General features: G+C 43.4%; 1 protein-coding gene across 4 annotated transcripts in view; it reads left to right on the forward strand.

The window, feature by feature from the left end:
* The first annotated feature begins 38 nt into the window (after nt 1–38).
* BRCA1 (BRCA1 DNA repair associated) overlaps nt 39–16,650 on the forward strand; it is an 87,903-nt gene continuing 71,291 nt past the window's right edge. For 3 of the 4 annotated variants that reach the window (XM_087713263.1, XM_087713265.1, XM_087713266.1), the window contains exons 1-2: nt 1,179–1,273; nt 3,172–3,265. In XM_087713263.1, coding sequence (XP_087569389.1) covers nt 3,186–3,265 — 80 coding nt within the window. In that variant the 5' untranslated portion in view covers nt 1,179–1,273; nt 3,172–3,185. Of the gene's footprint in view, nt 340–1,178; nt 1,274–3,171; nt 3,266–16,650 lie in introns of those variants that run through there. The other variant, XM_087713264.1, reaches the window with a different exon arrangement.

Here is a 16,650-nt window from a genome sequence, read left to right on the forward strand (position 1 = left end):
TCCGGGTTCAGAGCGTGGCAGAAGCCATCTTTACGTGCCTTCTGTGTTGCAACCAGCCAATGAAAAACCGAACATTTGACTGCAGTAAAAAGATCGCGGCAAATACAAAAAGCGTCGGAATTCATGTTGGATTCTTCTTCTTCCCTCCCTCCTATGCTCCTCCTCCTCTTCTTCTGCCATATCTATGAGACGTGGGCGATCATGTTGGCAATCCTATTTTTGTCACCAGCCACATGAAAAAATGCTGCTGAATTTTGCCCAAACCAGTCCCTTAGGTCTTGAAGCTATGATGTCTTCCTTCTGCCTGGACCTCCTTTGTCTCCCATCTTTCCCTGGAGTGTAAGTGAAGATGCCTATTTTTCTGGGCGTTGCATAACATGTCCAAAATACCCACTTTCGCTTTTTAATGGCTATGATGATTTCCCTGTGCTTTCACCTCATTTGTGATTTTGTTAACCCAGTTTATAGGTAACAGCGTCTGAAAATCCAAGTTTTTCTTATTGGGAAGAAATTATGTCTTTCAGAGATTATGAATCATTTATGTATCAAATTTATATGCTGCCGCATCGAGGGAGACTCAAGGCAATTTACAGACAAACCAGTTTAGATTTTTTTAAAAAACCTAAAGCTATAACGAGAGCCAGTTTGGTGGTTTGCCATTGCTTTCTTCCCTGGGCTGAGAGAAAGTGACTGGCCAAGGTCACTGGCTCCATGCCTAAAGTGTGCCTAGAACTCAGTCTTCCGGTTTCTAGCATATGTTACCTTAATCCAGGGCGCCCCAAATTTGGCAACTTTAAGATTTGTGGGCTTCAACTCCCAGAATTCTCCAGCCTGCTATACTATGTTGGCTCGAGAATTCTGGGAATTGACGTTCACGAGTCTTAAAGTTGCCAAGTTTGAAGACCTCTGCCTTAATCACTATACCAAACTGACCCTCCATCGCTTTCATTACATTTGAATAATGCCACATTGTTCGGTTGTCAGAAATTAGTGATGAGATCCTCATATTCGAGCATCGAGGACTGCAACGCCATTCTTTTCCTGGCTTTTCTGGAGTTGCCAATTGATGGGGCTGGTTATGTTGCAGTCATGGGATCCAAAATCTACAAGGTGATTGGTTAGCAGGCGGTTGCCCCGCCCCCCGTATATCAACGGGAGGAAGGCGCGAAAAAAAACCCCGCAGAGTAGAAGGCGAAAGGAATAGAAGTCGCTTCTTATGGACGGCAAAGATAGGAGGTCGTACAAAACTTAAGCGAAGGAAACCAGCGTTTAGGTGAGCAATACCTATGTAGCAGTGTGACTCGGCAGTGACGGCAGATTATGTCTGGAGTTTAGATGCGCATTTATTTTTTAAATCTCGGATATTTTAATCAAGAGGCGCTTATTAGTATTATCACTAAAGGAGTTCGGGGAGGATGATACAAGCATCCACTTCATATGATAAAAGACTGGAATAAAGGAGAGATAAATTGTCTTTGTCAGCAGCTAACTTGTCTTTCGACAGTCTAAGCTAAGACTCTTCCGTTTTTGTTACTATACTTGTATAACCAGGGAAAGGGGAGGGGCGTTGTGTAGTAGTAGTTTATGTAGTAAAGTAACTATTAGCTCTACGTGTGACAGAGAAATCTTTGATTAAAGTTTAGTACTTAAAATAGGGCATTTGTTTCCTGTCCATAAAAAAAGGCTTTACCTACAATATGAAACAAATGGAGGTGGATAGAAAAAGAACAATAGCCAGTAACGCCTACTTATAACGATTTCATGAAATTATTTTGGATAGTTTGTGAAATTAGATAGAAGTAATGCTGAAAAATACTTGGGCAATAAATCAAGGATATTCTTAAAGTTTATTTCTTTATCAAAATTTGCCTGGGTGACTTTGGACCAGCCACTTTCAGCCCAACTAACCTCACAGAGTTTTTGTTGGAAAAATAGAAGGAGCCAAAATACTTACCAACATTATGTCTATCTGATTTCACTGACAATCTGAATTATTTGACACTTTGAGTCATTTATAACATAATAAAGGAAGCATATAAATAAAAAAATAAAAAGCCTGCTGGATGATCTTAGACCATTCACTTTTGCTTGTGGCCTTGAAACTCTGGCATGCCAACTCTGTCAAGGAGCTGCTAAGAAGTTGACCCCTGAACTTGAGAGAGACACTATCTTTGCAAAGGGGCTTCTTTGCCCAAAAATGTAAATCAGAAGTAATTCAGGCAAAGAAAAAATAATCAAGAGTTCAATTTCTTTTTATTGATCCAAAACAAATTGTACACTCGTATGTCATACAGTAAAAAGTAAATTGTTAAATTATAACATTGATTACATGTGAAATTTGATAATAGAAAACATTGATTCAACATAGATTAAAAAAGTGAATATAAGCCAAATTTATGGCTTATATTATTCTTTCCTAATTGGATATGTATCTTACTTAAAACTTATATTCAAGAATAATCTCTCTATTGTTTAGTGTTAAAAAGACAAGTTTGTGCAAACCAAAAGAAATTGCCTTGTCTAAGAAGGTACATCTTTTCTAAAGTTAGAATAGAGGCCTAGACTATGTTAAAATTGTTAATACTATCTTTTAAAACAATAATAATGAAGCCTAAGATATCAGGTAACATCCTCAACCCAAGAAGCAGACAATGGCAAACCACTTCAACATCTTTGCAAGAAATCTGCAGGGCTTGGTTCTGGTTGTTAATCAATGACTACCTGTAATCTTTCTTCTACCCATAGTTCTGTTAGTTCTGTTATGTAAAGTAAAGTAAGCCAGTCAATCTTTGTCAGCAAGCTTCCAGTAATAGAAACCAAGTATAACAGTTTTTTTCTTTTAACTTTGATTAAACAACCATAAACCTCTGAGTTTTAAAAATTATGAATGGAAGTACAAATATTAGTTCCTTTATTGCTATTTATCCCAGTGTCAGTATGGGTGTTCCAAAGAACAGGACTGTTAGGAGGCAAGCAAAAGGAGCCAAAGGATTGAAATTGAGGCTCATGGGCAAAACAAGAGTTGTGGTCATGTGATTTTCCATTTAGCATTTGTTTCACCTAATATTCACTTAATATTAGAGATGCCAGTCTTAACTGCAGTTGCTAAAGGAGAAGTACCTGTACTATATTTCAAAATACTACACAAAATTATTTTTTTCTGTTTTCAAGGTATATAATTAGCTATGGATTTGCCTGTTCCAAGTATTGGTGACGTTCATGGACTGCTGCTAGCTTTGCAGAAACATTTGGAGTGTCCAATCTGGTATGAAAAAAAAACACAGTTTGAATATCAAGATTTTATTAAAAATGTATAATATCTAACAAACTCTGATCTGATACATCTGGATATCAGATAAACAACACAAGGAAGGCTGTTCCAGAAATATAAATTATATAGTCTTATTTTCACAGTGCCCGTGTTTGTCTATCTATATTATAATATGTTTAGAAAGTTTCAGGACTTAAGAAAAGAATACATCTTCACTACATATATAAGATGGGAATGTGAGAAAGAGTTATTTCAGGTCTTTACTGCTGGGAGGAAAATGTGACTAAGACCTGATTTTTTAAAAAAAATTATTGATTTCTGAGACTTGGCACCATAATCAAAGAGAAACAGTACAATTAGTTATATTTCCTGCCATCACTAAAGTTTCTTGGAGTACTACATAGAGTTTCATTTTTCGGGGGAGGGGGGGGATAAGTGATTTTGCATACAAAATAGTTATTCTGGTAGCTAGATATATAATATGAATAATAACCATTTGGATAATCTGCATCATATAAATAATGGAAATTTCTAAACTATTTCACATAATTTTTAACAATACAGGTAGATCTTACTTAGTGACTGGTCTTGGGTAGTGACTGTTCAAAGTTATGACAGTGGTGAAAAAATAACTTTGGAACAACGCTTAGATTTAAGACTTGCAACATCTCTTTCACAGTCATTTGTTCACATTGTCCTATGCTTGGCCTACTTCCTGAACTGCTTTTCTCCCCAGTTCAATGCTTCCCCAAAAGATGGTAACTACAAGTTAATAAGCCAGTTCTATGACCTAATTATACTGTTTGCAGCTGCTTCTTGTAAGTGACATGAGTTTAATAGCTTTTAAAATTTCAGCAGTTGTTTGCCACCAAAGTGATAAGAAGTTAGGAACGATGGGCGCATTAGACAAACAGCTGATAATAGCATATTCTTTTTGATTGTATTCCTGCTTACTCCTTTGTAATGCCTTCTTCTCTACTAATTGTAAAGACAAATGTTAATTTCCTACTTGCTAATTACCAGAGCAGTGGGTAATGGGTGGATGGAAGAAAGCTGAAGCAAAATCATAAATTTTATCAGGGTCACTGAATTTCCAATTACTGACTACATAATTGTGATCTCTAAACAAGGACTACCTGTATAATACAAATGTTTAATATTTCCTGTTGATATAAAACCTTGGTGTGAATTATTCCAAGTTAAGCAATCACACATGATATTAAAATATTATTCTATTAATACGTGGTATATCTTACTTTTTACAGACTAACTTAATGCAATTATTTTTGCAATGTAACATCAAGGGTACTTTGAAGCTTCATTTTTTGTAATTACAAAGTAGCAGCCTTTAGATGGAGCTCTGCAGCCATATTTTTCAGCTAGGGTTTTTTTGTAGAATTTCTTTGAGGAAAAAGCTATTTTGATATGCAATATGTTCAATATTCTGTCTCTTTTGTTAAATTGTTCTTTTTACTTCCATTAACTTTATTCTTTTGTATTTGAGACGTTTTGGATGTTCACAATGTAGCTTAAACTAAAATCATAAATATATATGCATGTAATGATTATAAAATGAACACTACTAAAACAACTATGATAAATATAGCTAACACCTCATAAAATATATAAAACCAATCAGTATCAGTAGTTACTGGGAAAAAGTAACAAATTTTCATTTGGTTGCTAAAGGGACAATAATGAAAAACCTAGGCTTCTGTCCTTAGGAGACATTTAATGGCTGAAATGTTACAATCACATTGTCACGGCTCCTTCACTTAATAACCAAGAAAGAAATCACTCAACTCCATGTTTCAGAATTAAGTGTACTTTTACTGATTATAAATGATGAGAAGCGAAGCAAAGCTGGATCTGAGCAAAAGAGTGCGAAAGCAATAGATATCAATACATGACTCATTCCCCTCCCCTTGGTACCCCAGTCCATAGTCCAATCATATATCACCACAACTATCAGGTAGGAAACATCTTCAAACATCATCATCAGGTTAGAATGCTGGACAGTTGGCCTTGGCGGGAAACTCCCCTCCTTCCACATGCACAAACGAATGGTGAGAACAACTCCCAATTAACAGTCCTCCTGTGCAGATCATTTCCCCCCATCCAAATACCACGCCCTCCCTCCCTCCTCATTTTAATGGCAGCCGAAAAGCAAGCATCAAAACAGAGGCTGACATCCGGCCCTCCTCCAGAAAAGGGATGATCACGCCTGCAGAAACGAAAAAACACAGACAAACAAATGAACAACATAACATAGAAGAAAAAGGGAAAGGGAAAGAAAAAAGAAATCAATGGAGGTCAAGTCTTGTCCGGGTAGGCAGAGTAGAATTTACGAAGAAGTCGAGGGGCCCATACATGGGACTTATCGACCCATTCAGCATGAGAGGGAGGAAAATGCTTCCATGTCACAAGATACTGAACACGATTTCTACATTTTCGAGAGTCCAAAATTTCTTTAATTTCAAAATGTTGCTCACCCTCAACCAGGAGTGGGGCAGGTGGAGCCGATAAGGGAGTCCGCAATGGAGAAGTGCGTTCCGGCTTTAGGAGGTTAACATGAAACACAGGGTAGACACGGTTAAGATATTTAGGCAGTTTGAGACGTACAGAGACAGGGTTGATGACTTTTATAATTGGGAATGGGCCAACATACTTGGGGCCCAATTTCTTAGACTTTTGAGAGGTCTGAAGAAATTTGGTGGATAAATATACACAATCACCAACTTTATATTCCTTTGGCTTTGCCCTCTTCTTATCTGCCTGTTTCTTGTGTGCCTGATGCGCAGCAAAAGCCAAAAGCCACATCTCCCGGAGGCGATCACTCCACTCGAAAAGGGATACTAACTGCGGTTTTCCGCGAGGAATCTCGGGGATAGGCACAAAATGTCCGTACACCACCCTGAAGGGCGTAAATCCCGTGCTGCTGTGAACCGAGTTGTTATATGCTACCTCAGCATGAGGCAACAACTCCACCCAATTATCTTGCTGGTAATTGATGAAACAACAGAGATATTGTTCCAGTACAGAATTAGTCCTCTCACAGGCACTGTTAGTTTGAGGATGGTGGGTGGAACTTAAGCCCTGGGCAGAGCCAATTAACTTCAGAAACTCCTTCCAAAACGAGGTGAATTGGACTCCTCTATCTGAGATGATACGATCTGGCACCCCATGCAGACGATAAATATGCGCAATAAACAATTTAGCCAGGGATTTAGCGGACGGGATCTTGGAACAAGGAACAAAATGAACTTGTTTGGAGAACAAGTCAGTAACAACCCAAATGACTGTACTTCCTTGACTTTCTAGCAATTTAACAATGAAATCCATGGAGATCTCCTTCCACGGTGCCTCAGGGCGGGCTACCACCTGGAGCAACCCTTGAGGCTTCCCTGGTGGATGCTTTGCCGCAGCACAAGTGGGGCAACTAGCCACATAAGATTCAATGTCTTTTTTCAATGAGGGCCACCAAAATTGCCTCTTGACGAGATGTAGGATTTTCAGAAAACCAAAGTGACCGGCTATGTGAGAGTCATGAGCACGCTGAAGGACCATGGCTCTAATGGTTGCGGGAATGTACAATTTAGCCCCAATCCAAGCTAGGCCATCCTTCATGGTGAATTCATCCGTATGTTGGCAGAACCAGTCATCATCTGCAAGAGCTCCTTTGAGCTTTGTAACGAGGTCATGTATGACTTTCAAATTGGAATTGGCCTGGCTTCTGGTGACAACAGGAATGGCCAGGCTTCTCCTTGGCATGACAGGTTGGACAACACTCAGCTTTGAAGTGTTATATTGAGGAAGTCTGGACAAAGCATCAGCCATAAAGTTCTTTCCTCCTGGGATATATTTCAAAGTGAAATTAAATCTATTGTTGTGCCCATCGCATTTGTTTAGGAGATAGTTTCCTGGGGGTTTTTCAACGCTTCCAAGTTTTTGTGATCAGTCCATACCTCAAAAGGGTGTTTTGTCCCTTCCCAAAAATGACGCCAGGTCATTAAAGCCTACTGGACAGCAAAAGCTTCTTTTTCCCAAATAGCCCATCGCCTCTCTTTCTGTAAGCTTACGAGAGGTATAAGCGCAGGTTTGTAACTTCCCTTGTGTATTCGCCTGAAGTAGTACCGCCTCCACTGCAATATCACTAGCATCCGCTTGAACCACAAAAGATGCACCCATGTCCGGGTGTTTGAGGACTGGTTCAGCTGCAAACAGACATTTTAATTTCTTGAAGGCAGCCTGACATTCCATAGTCCAGTAATTGGCAGGGCAATCTTGGCAAAAGAAGGAATAAATTGACGATAGAAATTGGGAAAACCTAAGAAGCTTTGTAACTGTTTACGTGTGCGGGGGGCTGCCCATTCGGTGACCGCTTTTACTTTTGCTGGGTCCATTTCTATCCCCTTGTGGGAGATGCAATACCCCAGGTAGTCCACCTTTTCCTGATGAAATTCGCATTTGGACAATTTAGCATACAGTTCTGCGCGAAGTTTCTTGAGCACAGCGTGAACCAGTTTCACGTGTTCTTCACGTGTTTCCTTGTAAATAAGGATATCATCCAAATAGACCATCACGCCTTTGTAAAGGTGGTCATGTAAAACCTCATTAATTAATTGCATGAAAACAGCTGGCGCCCCCTGCAGTCCAAACGGCATAACTCAAAATTGGAAACAGCCAAGAGGGCAATTAAACATAGTTTTCCACTCATCCCCTTCCTTAATTCTGACTCAATAGTAGGCCTCTAGCAGATCTAACTTTGTGAAAATCTTTCCCTTCCCCAATTGGGCGAGCATGACCTTCATCAGTGGTAAAGGGTAGACATTTTGGGCACAAATTCCGTTAAGGTTTTTAAAATTCACACACAGACAAAAGGAGCCATCTTTCTTTTCTCTGAACAAGATTTCTCTGGAGCAGCCACTTGGGCCTAGCAGGTGGTGGTGGTGGTGGTGGTGGTGGGCCTAGCAGGTGGTGGTGGTGGTGGTGGTGGTTGTTGTTGTTGTTGTTGTTATTTATTAGTTTTGTATGCCACCCACTCTCGGAAGACTCAGGGCGGCTTACAATAAAAAGGGAGGGGGATATAAAAAATAAAACAGTTCAAAATTGCAACAACATTCATAACTTAGAATGGGGTTGGATAATTCAACAGCCCCAGGGCTGCCGGAACAGCCAGGTCTTGGTCGCTTTACGGAAGGCCGGAAGGGTAGTAAGGGTCTGGATCTCAATGGGGAGATCGTTCCAGAGGGCTGGAGCAGCTACAGAGAAGGCCCTCCCCCGGGGGGTCGCCAGCCGACATTGACCGGCCGATGGAATCCGGAGGAGGCCTAGTCTGTGCGATCTAATAGGTCTGTGGGAGGTAATTGGCAGGAGGCGGTCTCTCAGGTAGCCAGGTCCGATGCCATGTAGGGCTTTAAAAGTAGTGACTAGCACTTTGAAGCGTGTCCGGAGACCAATGGGAAGCCAGTGCAACTCGCGGAGGATAGGTGTAACGTGGGTGTACCTAGGTGCACCCACAATCGCTCTCGCGGCTGCATTCTGGACTAACTGGAGTCTTCGAACACTCTTCAAGGGCAGCTCCATGTAGAGCGTGTTACAGTAATCCAGTCTTGAGGTGATGAGGGCGTGAGTGACTATCCGAAGGGCCTCCCGGTCCAGATAGGGTCGCAATTGGTGCACCAGGCGAACCTGGGCAAAGCCCCCCCCCCCTGGTCACAGCCAACAAGTGATGTTCTAAAGTCAGCTGTGGATCCAGGAGGACTCCCAAATTGCGAGCCCTCCCTGAGGGGCGTATAATTTCACCCCCCCAGGCTAAGAGAAGGAATAGCTGGACCATCCTTGGGAGAGAGCATCAATAGCCACTCAGTCTTGTCAGGATTGAGTGCAAGCTTGTTCGTTCCCATCCAGACTCTGACAGCCTCCAGGCACTGGCACATCACTTCTATCGCTTCACTGAGTTGGCACGGGGCGGACAGATACAATTGTGTATCGTCCGCATATTGATGGTATTTAATCCTGTGCCGGCGTATGATCTCACCCAGCGGCTTCATGTAGATGTTAGATAGGAGGGGGGACAGGACCGAACCCTGCGGCACCTCATAATTGAGGGGCCTAGGGGTCGACCTCTCCCCTCCGACCAACACCGACTGCGACCTGTCCGAGAGGTAGGAGGAGAACCACCGAAGAATGGTGCCTCCCACTCCCGCAACTGTTGCAGAAGGATACCATGGTCGATGGTATCGAAGGCCGCTGAGAGATCAAGGAGCACTAGGATAGAGGAGTGACCCCTATCCCTGGCTTGCCAGAGATCATCGATCAGCGCGACCAAAGCAGTTTCCATGCTGTAACCAGGCCTGAAACCGGACTGAAAGGAATCCAGATAATCGGTTTCATCCAAGGACCGCCGGAGTTGAAAGGCCACCACTTTCTCAACAACCTTCCCTACAAAGGGGAGGTTGGAGACTGGATGATAGTTACTCAAAATGGCTGGATCCAGAGAAGGTTTCTTCAGGAGGGGTCTCACCACCGCATCCATTAGGAGGAGCGGGAAGGATCCCTCCCGGAGAGAGGTGTTAACTATTGTCTGGATCCAGCCATGTGTCACCTCCCTGATGGTTGAGACCAGCCAGGAGGGGTACGGGTCCAGTATACAGGTGGAGGCACTCACGGCTCCCATGGCCTTGTCCGCTTCTTTAGGAGTGACAAGTTGAAACTCGCTCCATAAAATCCGCTCAAGACCTTCCCTGGGTACCTCAGCTGGTACTGTGCAATTGGAGTACTGTCCGAATCCGAGCGACTTTATCCGTTAGAAACTGAACACATTCCTCAGCTCTACCCTGTAAAGGGTCGACGGCATCCCTCCCTTTCAGGAGGGAGCGGGTTATTCTAAACAAGGCGGCTGGGCGTGATTCAGCGGATGCAATAAGAGCAGCAAAATGCGCACATTTCGCCGCCCGTATTGCCACGAGATAGGTCCTGCTATAGGCTCTCATCAGTGATCGGTCTGATTCAGAGTTACTGGCCCTCCAGCAGCGCTCTAGGCATCTCTTTTGGCGCTTCATCTCACGGAGTTCCTCAGTGAACCAAGGAGCCCTCCAGGATCCGCTACCTCGGAGAGGCCGCAAAGGCGCAATCTGGTTTAGAGCCCCTGCCACCGCTGTATTCCAAGCAGCAACTAAGGACTCTACCGGACTGTGGACGAGAGTGTCAGGTATTTCTCCAAGCACCGTCTGAAATCCCATAGGGTCCATCAGGCGCCTGGGGCGGAACCACCTAATCGGTTCCTCCTTCCTACAGTGGGGGATTGGTTTCCGGAAGTCAAGCCTCAGTAGGAAGTGATCAGATCATGACAAGGGCAAGATCTTAATACCCCTCAAATCTAGATCACATCTCCACTGCTCCGAGAGGAATACGAGGTCAAGTGTGTGACCCGCTGAGTGAGTCGGACCCCGGATTACTTGGGTCAAGTCCATGGCTGTTATGGAAGCCATGAACTCCTGTGCCCCATCAGAGTGTTCACCGAGTGAAGGCAGGTTGAAATCCCCCAGCACCATAAGCCTGGGGAACTCTACTGCCAGCTCAGCTACTGACTCGAGGAGCGAGCTGTTGCAACGTTGTTGGGAGGAAGGTACATTAACAACAAGCCCACTTGACCCTCAAGATCCAACTTCACCAACAAGGACTCACACCCGACAAGCTCCGGAGCAGGGATCCTACGAGGAACTAATGACCCTCGGATGATGACAGCCACTCCCCCACCCCTTCTCTGGGGTCACAGCTGATGAAGCACCTGAAACCCTTCTGGGCACATTTCAGTGAGGGGGACTCCTCCCTCCGGGCCCAGCCAGGTTTCAGTAATACATGCCAGGTCTGCCCCCCTCGTCTAATATTAGGTCCCGGACGAGGGGAGCCTTGTGAACCACAGACCTGGCATTTAGCAACAACAGCCTGAGACCAGGGCCCTGACCACTCTCGCCATCTGGTCCTGGAGTGGAACTAACAGGGCCAGAAGGAGGGATCGCTGTGATGTAGCGGACCCTCCTTCCCCGGTAATGGCTAGCCCTGAAGTTCCCGTCGTACCTGCCCCTTCCCATCATGACCGTAATGTTCCCACCCACTCCCGCACCCGTAGACCCCATTTCCCCTCCCGTAGCCTCCGCGCTCTCCGGCAGGCCATTTATCTCAATCATTCTAGGACGGGAGGTAGGCCTGAGCCCCCTACCACTTCTGCAATAGCACTCAGTGGAGGAGGCACCCGGCTGTTCTCCCAGTCCTCTCATGCATACACAGTCATTCACTCATACAGTCCCCACATAAGTCAATTAAAAAAATTACAGGATACAATGACAATAAAATTAATAAAAGTGGGTACTAACATCAACCATCCATCACATACATACCACATACAATGAATCCCCTTTGCAAATTTTTGTCAATGAATTTTCTTAATTCGTCCATTTCCCTAGGGGTCATTGAATAAATTTGGGGCTTAGGGAGTTTTACTCCAGGTAGAATATCAATGCTGCAATCCATGGGCCTGTGAGAGGGCAACTTATCAGAAGATTTCTCATTGAAAACATCCTTGCCTCATACCAGGACTGCAATTTTCGGGGGGGGGGGTCGGAACTCAGCCACTGATCTTTTCCCCTGTCTAAGAGTTGTAAATTTAATTCTTGCTCTGCGCTCAGTGATCATCAAAAGGTCATCAAGGTCATCAAAACGCTTTCTCAAAGCTGCCATAAATCTGTTAAAGTCTCTTAAAAGAGGGGAGTCATTATGTAGCCCTACCATCCAGTCTTCTGCTTTTTTCTCCAAAGCCATTAATACAATTCTCACTTTAGCTTCATCAGACCCCAGATCTTGGCCATACATCTGCATATAATTCCACATCTGAATTAGAAATAACCCGAGTTCTTTAGGGTCTCCCCCGTATTTCACACTTAAAGGAGAGACTTTAGCCATTCAGCGTCTGTGAGCCCCCCCCCCCTGCTCTTGGAATGTCTCTAGCCGCAGGGATTGGGGTCGGCGCTGGGTCATCTTGTGCAATTCCCCCTTTGGCCCCCCCAGCCTCTCTCAAACTAGGCAAAGTATACCTTCTCTCTGTTTCCTCCTCAAGTCCTCTGTCCATACCACTCTCTCGAGTCCAGCGCTTTTCTCACGCTCCTTGGAGAAGTTTCATGGCTTGGGACATCATGATATTTTCCTCTTCAGGGCCTCGCCAGTCAGCTGCTGGTTTTCTGGGTCTCCTCACTGTAATCCCAGTTAACGGTTCTTCAGATTCCTCTTTTTGTCCCACTCCCCAAGTCCACCTGTGTCGAACAGATTGTTCCTCTACTTGCAGGTCGGCCAACATTTCCGTCACCGAAGGAACTGCAGCCACTCCCATGTCTTCCTCTTTTTTTAAAAAAATAATATTTTTTTAATGTTTTTGTTACATAAACAACACATGCCCACAACAGTGGGGGGAAAAATCAAAACAAAAAAGAACAAAAAACAAGACAGAGAAAAAACACACACACAACAAGTATATGTTATAAAAAAGTATATCAGTTGGTTACAACAAGTTTTTGTGCATCTCTTCCATTAATTCATATTAATTCAAATAACTCAAATGTTTGCCATATTAACATCATCATACCGCCACTTTTAGTTGACTACAGTTGTTTAAACATCCTTCATCTTTAACTATACCAAAGATTTAATCCATAACCACATGCTAGCATTTCATTTACTTGTTTATAAAATCCTCCATTATCAAATCCTCATATCCTGTTTTAGCTAAACATCCATAATATTTAATACCAAAAATTCCATCCTCCATGTATATAATTTATTATCATTCTCCTTTCTTTATTTAATTATATCGTATATCATAGCATTTTCCCCATATTAGTTAAGATTTAACTGTATATAGTTTTATTTTATTTTTTTATAGTAATAATTATTGTGATTAATAACCTTTATATATAGTCCAAGGATATTTCTAACCTTCCCTTCTCATATCCAATTATTATTTATCATAGCAATTCAACATTATATACATTACTATCATTATCAATTATAATTCAGCTATATCTATTACAAATGAATTTAACTAGGTTTAGCTAGTTTTAAATTGTACTCTTCCATCTATCAGCCTGTGTCTCTCCAGTAACAGAACCTCCTTAATCCTGTTGCCATTCGTGGGTCGAATTCTCCAAACATCTTTATGAGCAAGTCCATACAAAAAAATCTTTGCACCTTTTTGCTTATGGTGCCTCTCATATAATCCTGCCGTCCTCCCTTTATTTCCTTTATCAGCTTGTCTTTAATTCTCAGTGGTGGTATCAAAAGTTTTGCAGATGGTATTTCATAAAGTATAAATTCTTTAATGCTTCTCACTCCTCCTGCGCCCTGTCTTTCGAAGTAAATCTTCTGTGTGGCTGCTCCCCCTTCAGACATTCCATCTTTTTCTCCCTCAGAGGTAAACCAGTTGCCCCGAATATCAGCAAATTGAAATTTTTTATCTTTGACATCGTTAGTTTGTGTTTGAAGAACATTCAAATGTTCAATGTTCTCATTTTTTCTCTCATATTTTGTTGCTAGAAACAGCAGATAATCCAGTTTCCTCTCAATTCTATCACGTGTGGCAGATAATCTTTGTAGTGCCGAAGAAATCATTTGAATAGAGGCTTGAATAGACGCCATATTTGTACGCAGTTAGTATTTTTTCTTTAGGAACTCTGAGGTATTTGCAAGTAAAAACAAGCTGGGAACTGTACAATCTTATCTGATCTTAGACCAATCCAGCCAAGCAATAAAAGTGTCAAGTTGTAAGGAGCCAAATTATAGTGAACTGGTTTACAGCCCACTTGCAGAGGATCAGAGGAGATGTTGGAGTAATCTATCCTTTGTCCATGTAAATAGCATTTAAGACATTTAAAAAATAGGGTAACCACTGTCCATCAACCAATAAAGAGATCGAAATCGCTGTTAGATTCTTCTGTTCTTTAATTTAAATTAGCTTGAATTTTTAGGCGGACTGTCTTTCTCTGAGTAATAAAATCACCTTACCAGCTGGAAACACTTACGCCATTCTTTGGAGCTATCTGCAGTTTCAGTTAGCCTTATGGCTAATCCGGAAGTCACTGGCAAAGGAGGTTAAATTCCAAGCCCCCCAGAGACTTTGTGAACGTCTCTGGGGCCACTGGATCTCCTCCTACCTTTCACTGTCTCCGGGACAGCTTGGGTCCAAAAAGGAACCGTCCAAGTGCTTCAGAATAGGGGAATTTCAGGAATAGCCTGAAAATCCGTCTTCTTACTGCTAAACCCCGCCTTCTTCCCCATGTCTTCCTCTTGATCACTGCCATGGAGGGACATTTTTCAGCGTTGGGTGCACCCCCCTCGGAAGGTTTTGCTCCGGGATGGGTGCGAAGTGAGATCCAGCTTAATGTCATGGCTCCTTCACTTAATAACCAAGAAAGAAACCAGTCAACTCCATGTTTCAGAATTAAGTGTACTTTTACTGATTATAAATGATGAGAAGCAAAGCAAAGCTGGATCTGAGCAAAAGAGCGCGAAAGCAATAGATATCAATACATGACTCATTCCCCTCCCCTTGGTACCCCAGACCATAGTCCAATCATATATCACCACAACTGTCAGGTGGGAAACATCTTCAAACATCATCATCAGGTTGGAATGCTGGACAGTTGGCCTTGGCGGGAAACTCCCCTCCTTCCACATGTGCAAACAAATGGTGAGAACAACTCCCAATTAACAGTCCTCCTGTACAGATCATTTCCCCTCACTCAAATACTATGCCCTCCCTCCCCGTTTCAATGGCAGCCGAAAAGCAAACAGCAAAACAGAGGCTGACACACATTGTTATTGATTTACTACCAGCCACTTTTAAGTTTTCATTAATTCAACATAATTAGAGAAATAAAATTTCTACTCTTCTCTAAAGTTACTGATATTCTAATTGAGACAGAATTCAAAATGCTATGAGAAATTATAACTGTATATCGGCTTCCAGGACAGCCCAGCCAGTGGATGTGTGAGCAGGCTACTCTTTTTCTCTCAGGCCTTCCACCTGGAAGACCCCGCAGAAGCTGGGCCCGAAAGGCAGTCTCACCTTGCTGTGTGTCCCCCCTCCACCCAGGTGCCCTTTGGATAAGCGTAGCAAATCTTGAGCTGATCTTCCTTCCCTGCTGTCAAACTTACCTTCCAACCCATGGCGCTCTCACCATTCTCACAATAGCAGCCCATGCTACACTGAAGCATGCCAGTAGGCAAGGGAGAGGCGGCTGGGAGAGGGGCAATGCGGGCGGTGTAGCCTCGTGCTCCCTAGTCCCCGACCCCCACCCTCCCCAAGCAGGCAAGACCCAGTAGCTGAGGAGAATACAAGTAGGAGTCTACCTCTGCCACCAACCCTGGGAGGAAGGTAAGGTTGTGGAACGAAGAAAGCAGTCTTGGGGGAAGAAGTGAAGAGAGTGAGTAAGGGGCCTCTGAAGGAGGTTAAACAGGGCAGATGTAAGCAAGCCGATGCGGGAAAGAGTGGGACCGCGGTAGAAACTTGTGGGAACAAGCGGGGGAGTGTGGGGGAGATGTTCCTTTAGAAAGGCAGGACCTGGTGCGTCCTCTGAGGCGAAGGGTGAGCCAGCAGCATGCTGGTGGAGGTCCTGGGAAAGGCCTTAGCCAGGGACTGGTGTGTCCTGGAGGCGAAGGGCGAGTGGGTGGCATGCAGGCAGAAGGATGGTGAGAGCCAGGCCCAAAAAGTGACTGAGCCTCGCCAAGTCCACCCCGAGGTAGCCCTTTACCCGACCGCCTTACCTTTGTGGACAGCCACGGTGAGCAGAGCAGGCAGGGTGTGGAGATCAGTTGGGCCACATGGTAGGCTACGGCAAAAGCAGGCAAGTGGGCGAGGCGTGGAGATCAGCTGGGCCGTGTGGTCTGAGTTAGTGAAGGAGCCAAAGAGTAGCTGGGCACGGGGTGACTCTAATCACTGATGCAACAGCCAGTGGTGTGATTAGCCAGTTCTCCAAACTGCACAAAATCTTAACAACTGGTTTACGTAAACCAGTCCAAATCAGCTGAAGCCCACCTCTGATCATATTCAAATAAGAGATCCGTCATATATTCATGCAGGATTGCTACATTGGCAGGTTTATTTTTTATTCCTTTTCCAATTATTCGTAGCACGGAATTTTCCTTCTTTTTTCAGCTGTTTTCAACACATCAGGTTGAATTTTTATTGAGATATTTATCACAATTCCAAGATTCCGTACTTGCTTAATCAGTGTCAGTTCACAATCACATACATGTATAATCTAATAAACATTATTTTGTGTTTATTTACACAGAGCTATTCATGCTATTTTAAAGCTTGTTTATTC

This window comes from Thamnophis sirtalis, unplaced genomic scaffold, assembly GCF_051295495.1.
Source record: "Thamnophis sirtalis isolate CommonGarterSnake01/CBP01778 unplaced genomic scaffold, rThaSir2_p1.2 scaffold_4, whole genome shotgun sequence".
Taxonomy (NCBI): Eukaryota; Metazoa; Chordata; class Lepidosauria; order Squamata; family Natricidae; genus Thamnophis; species Thamnophis sirtalis.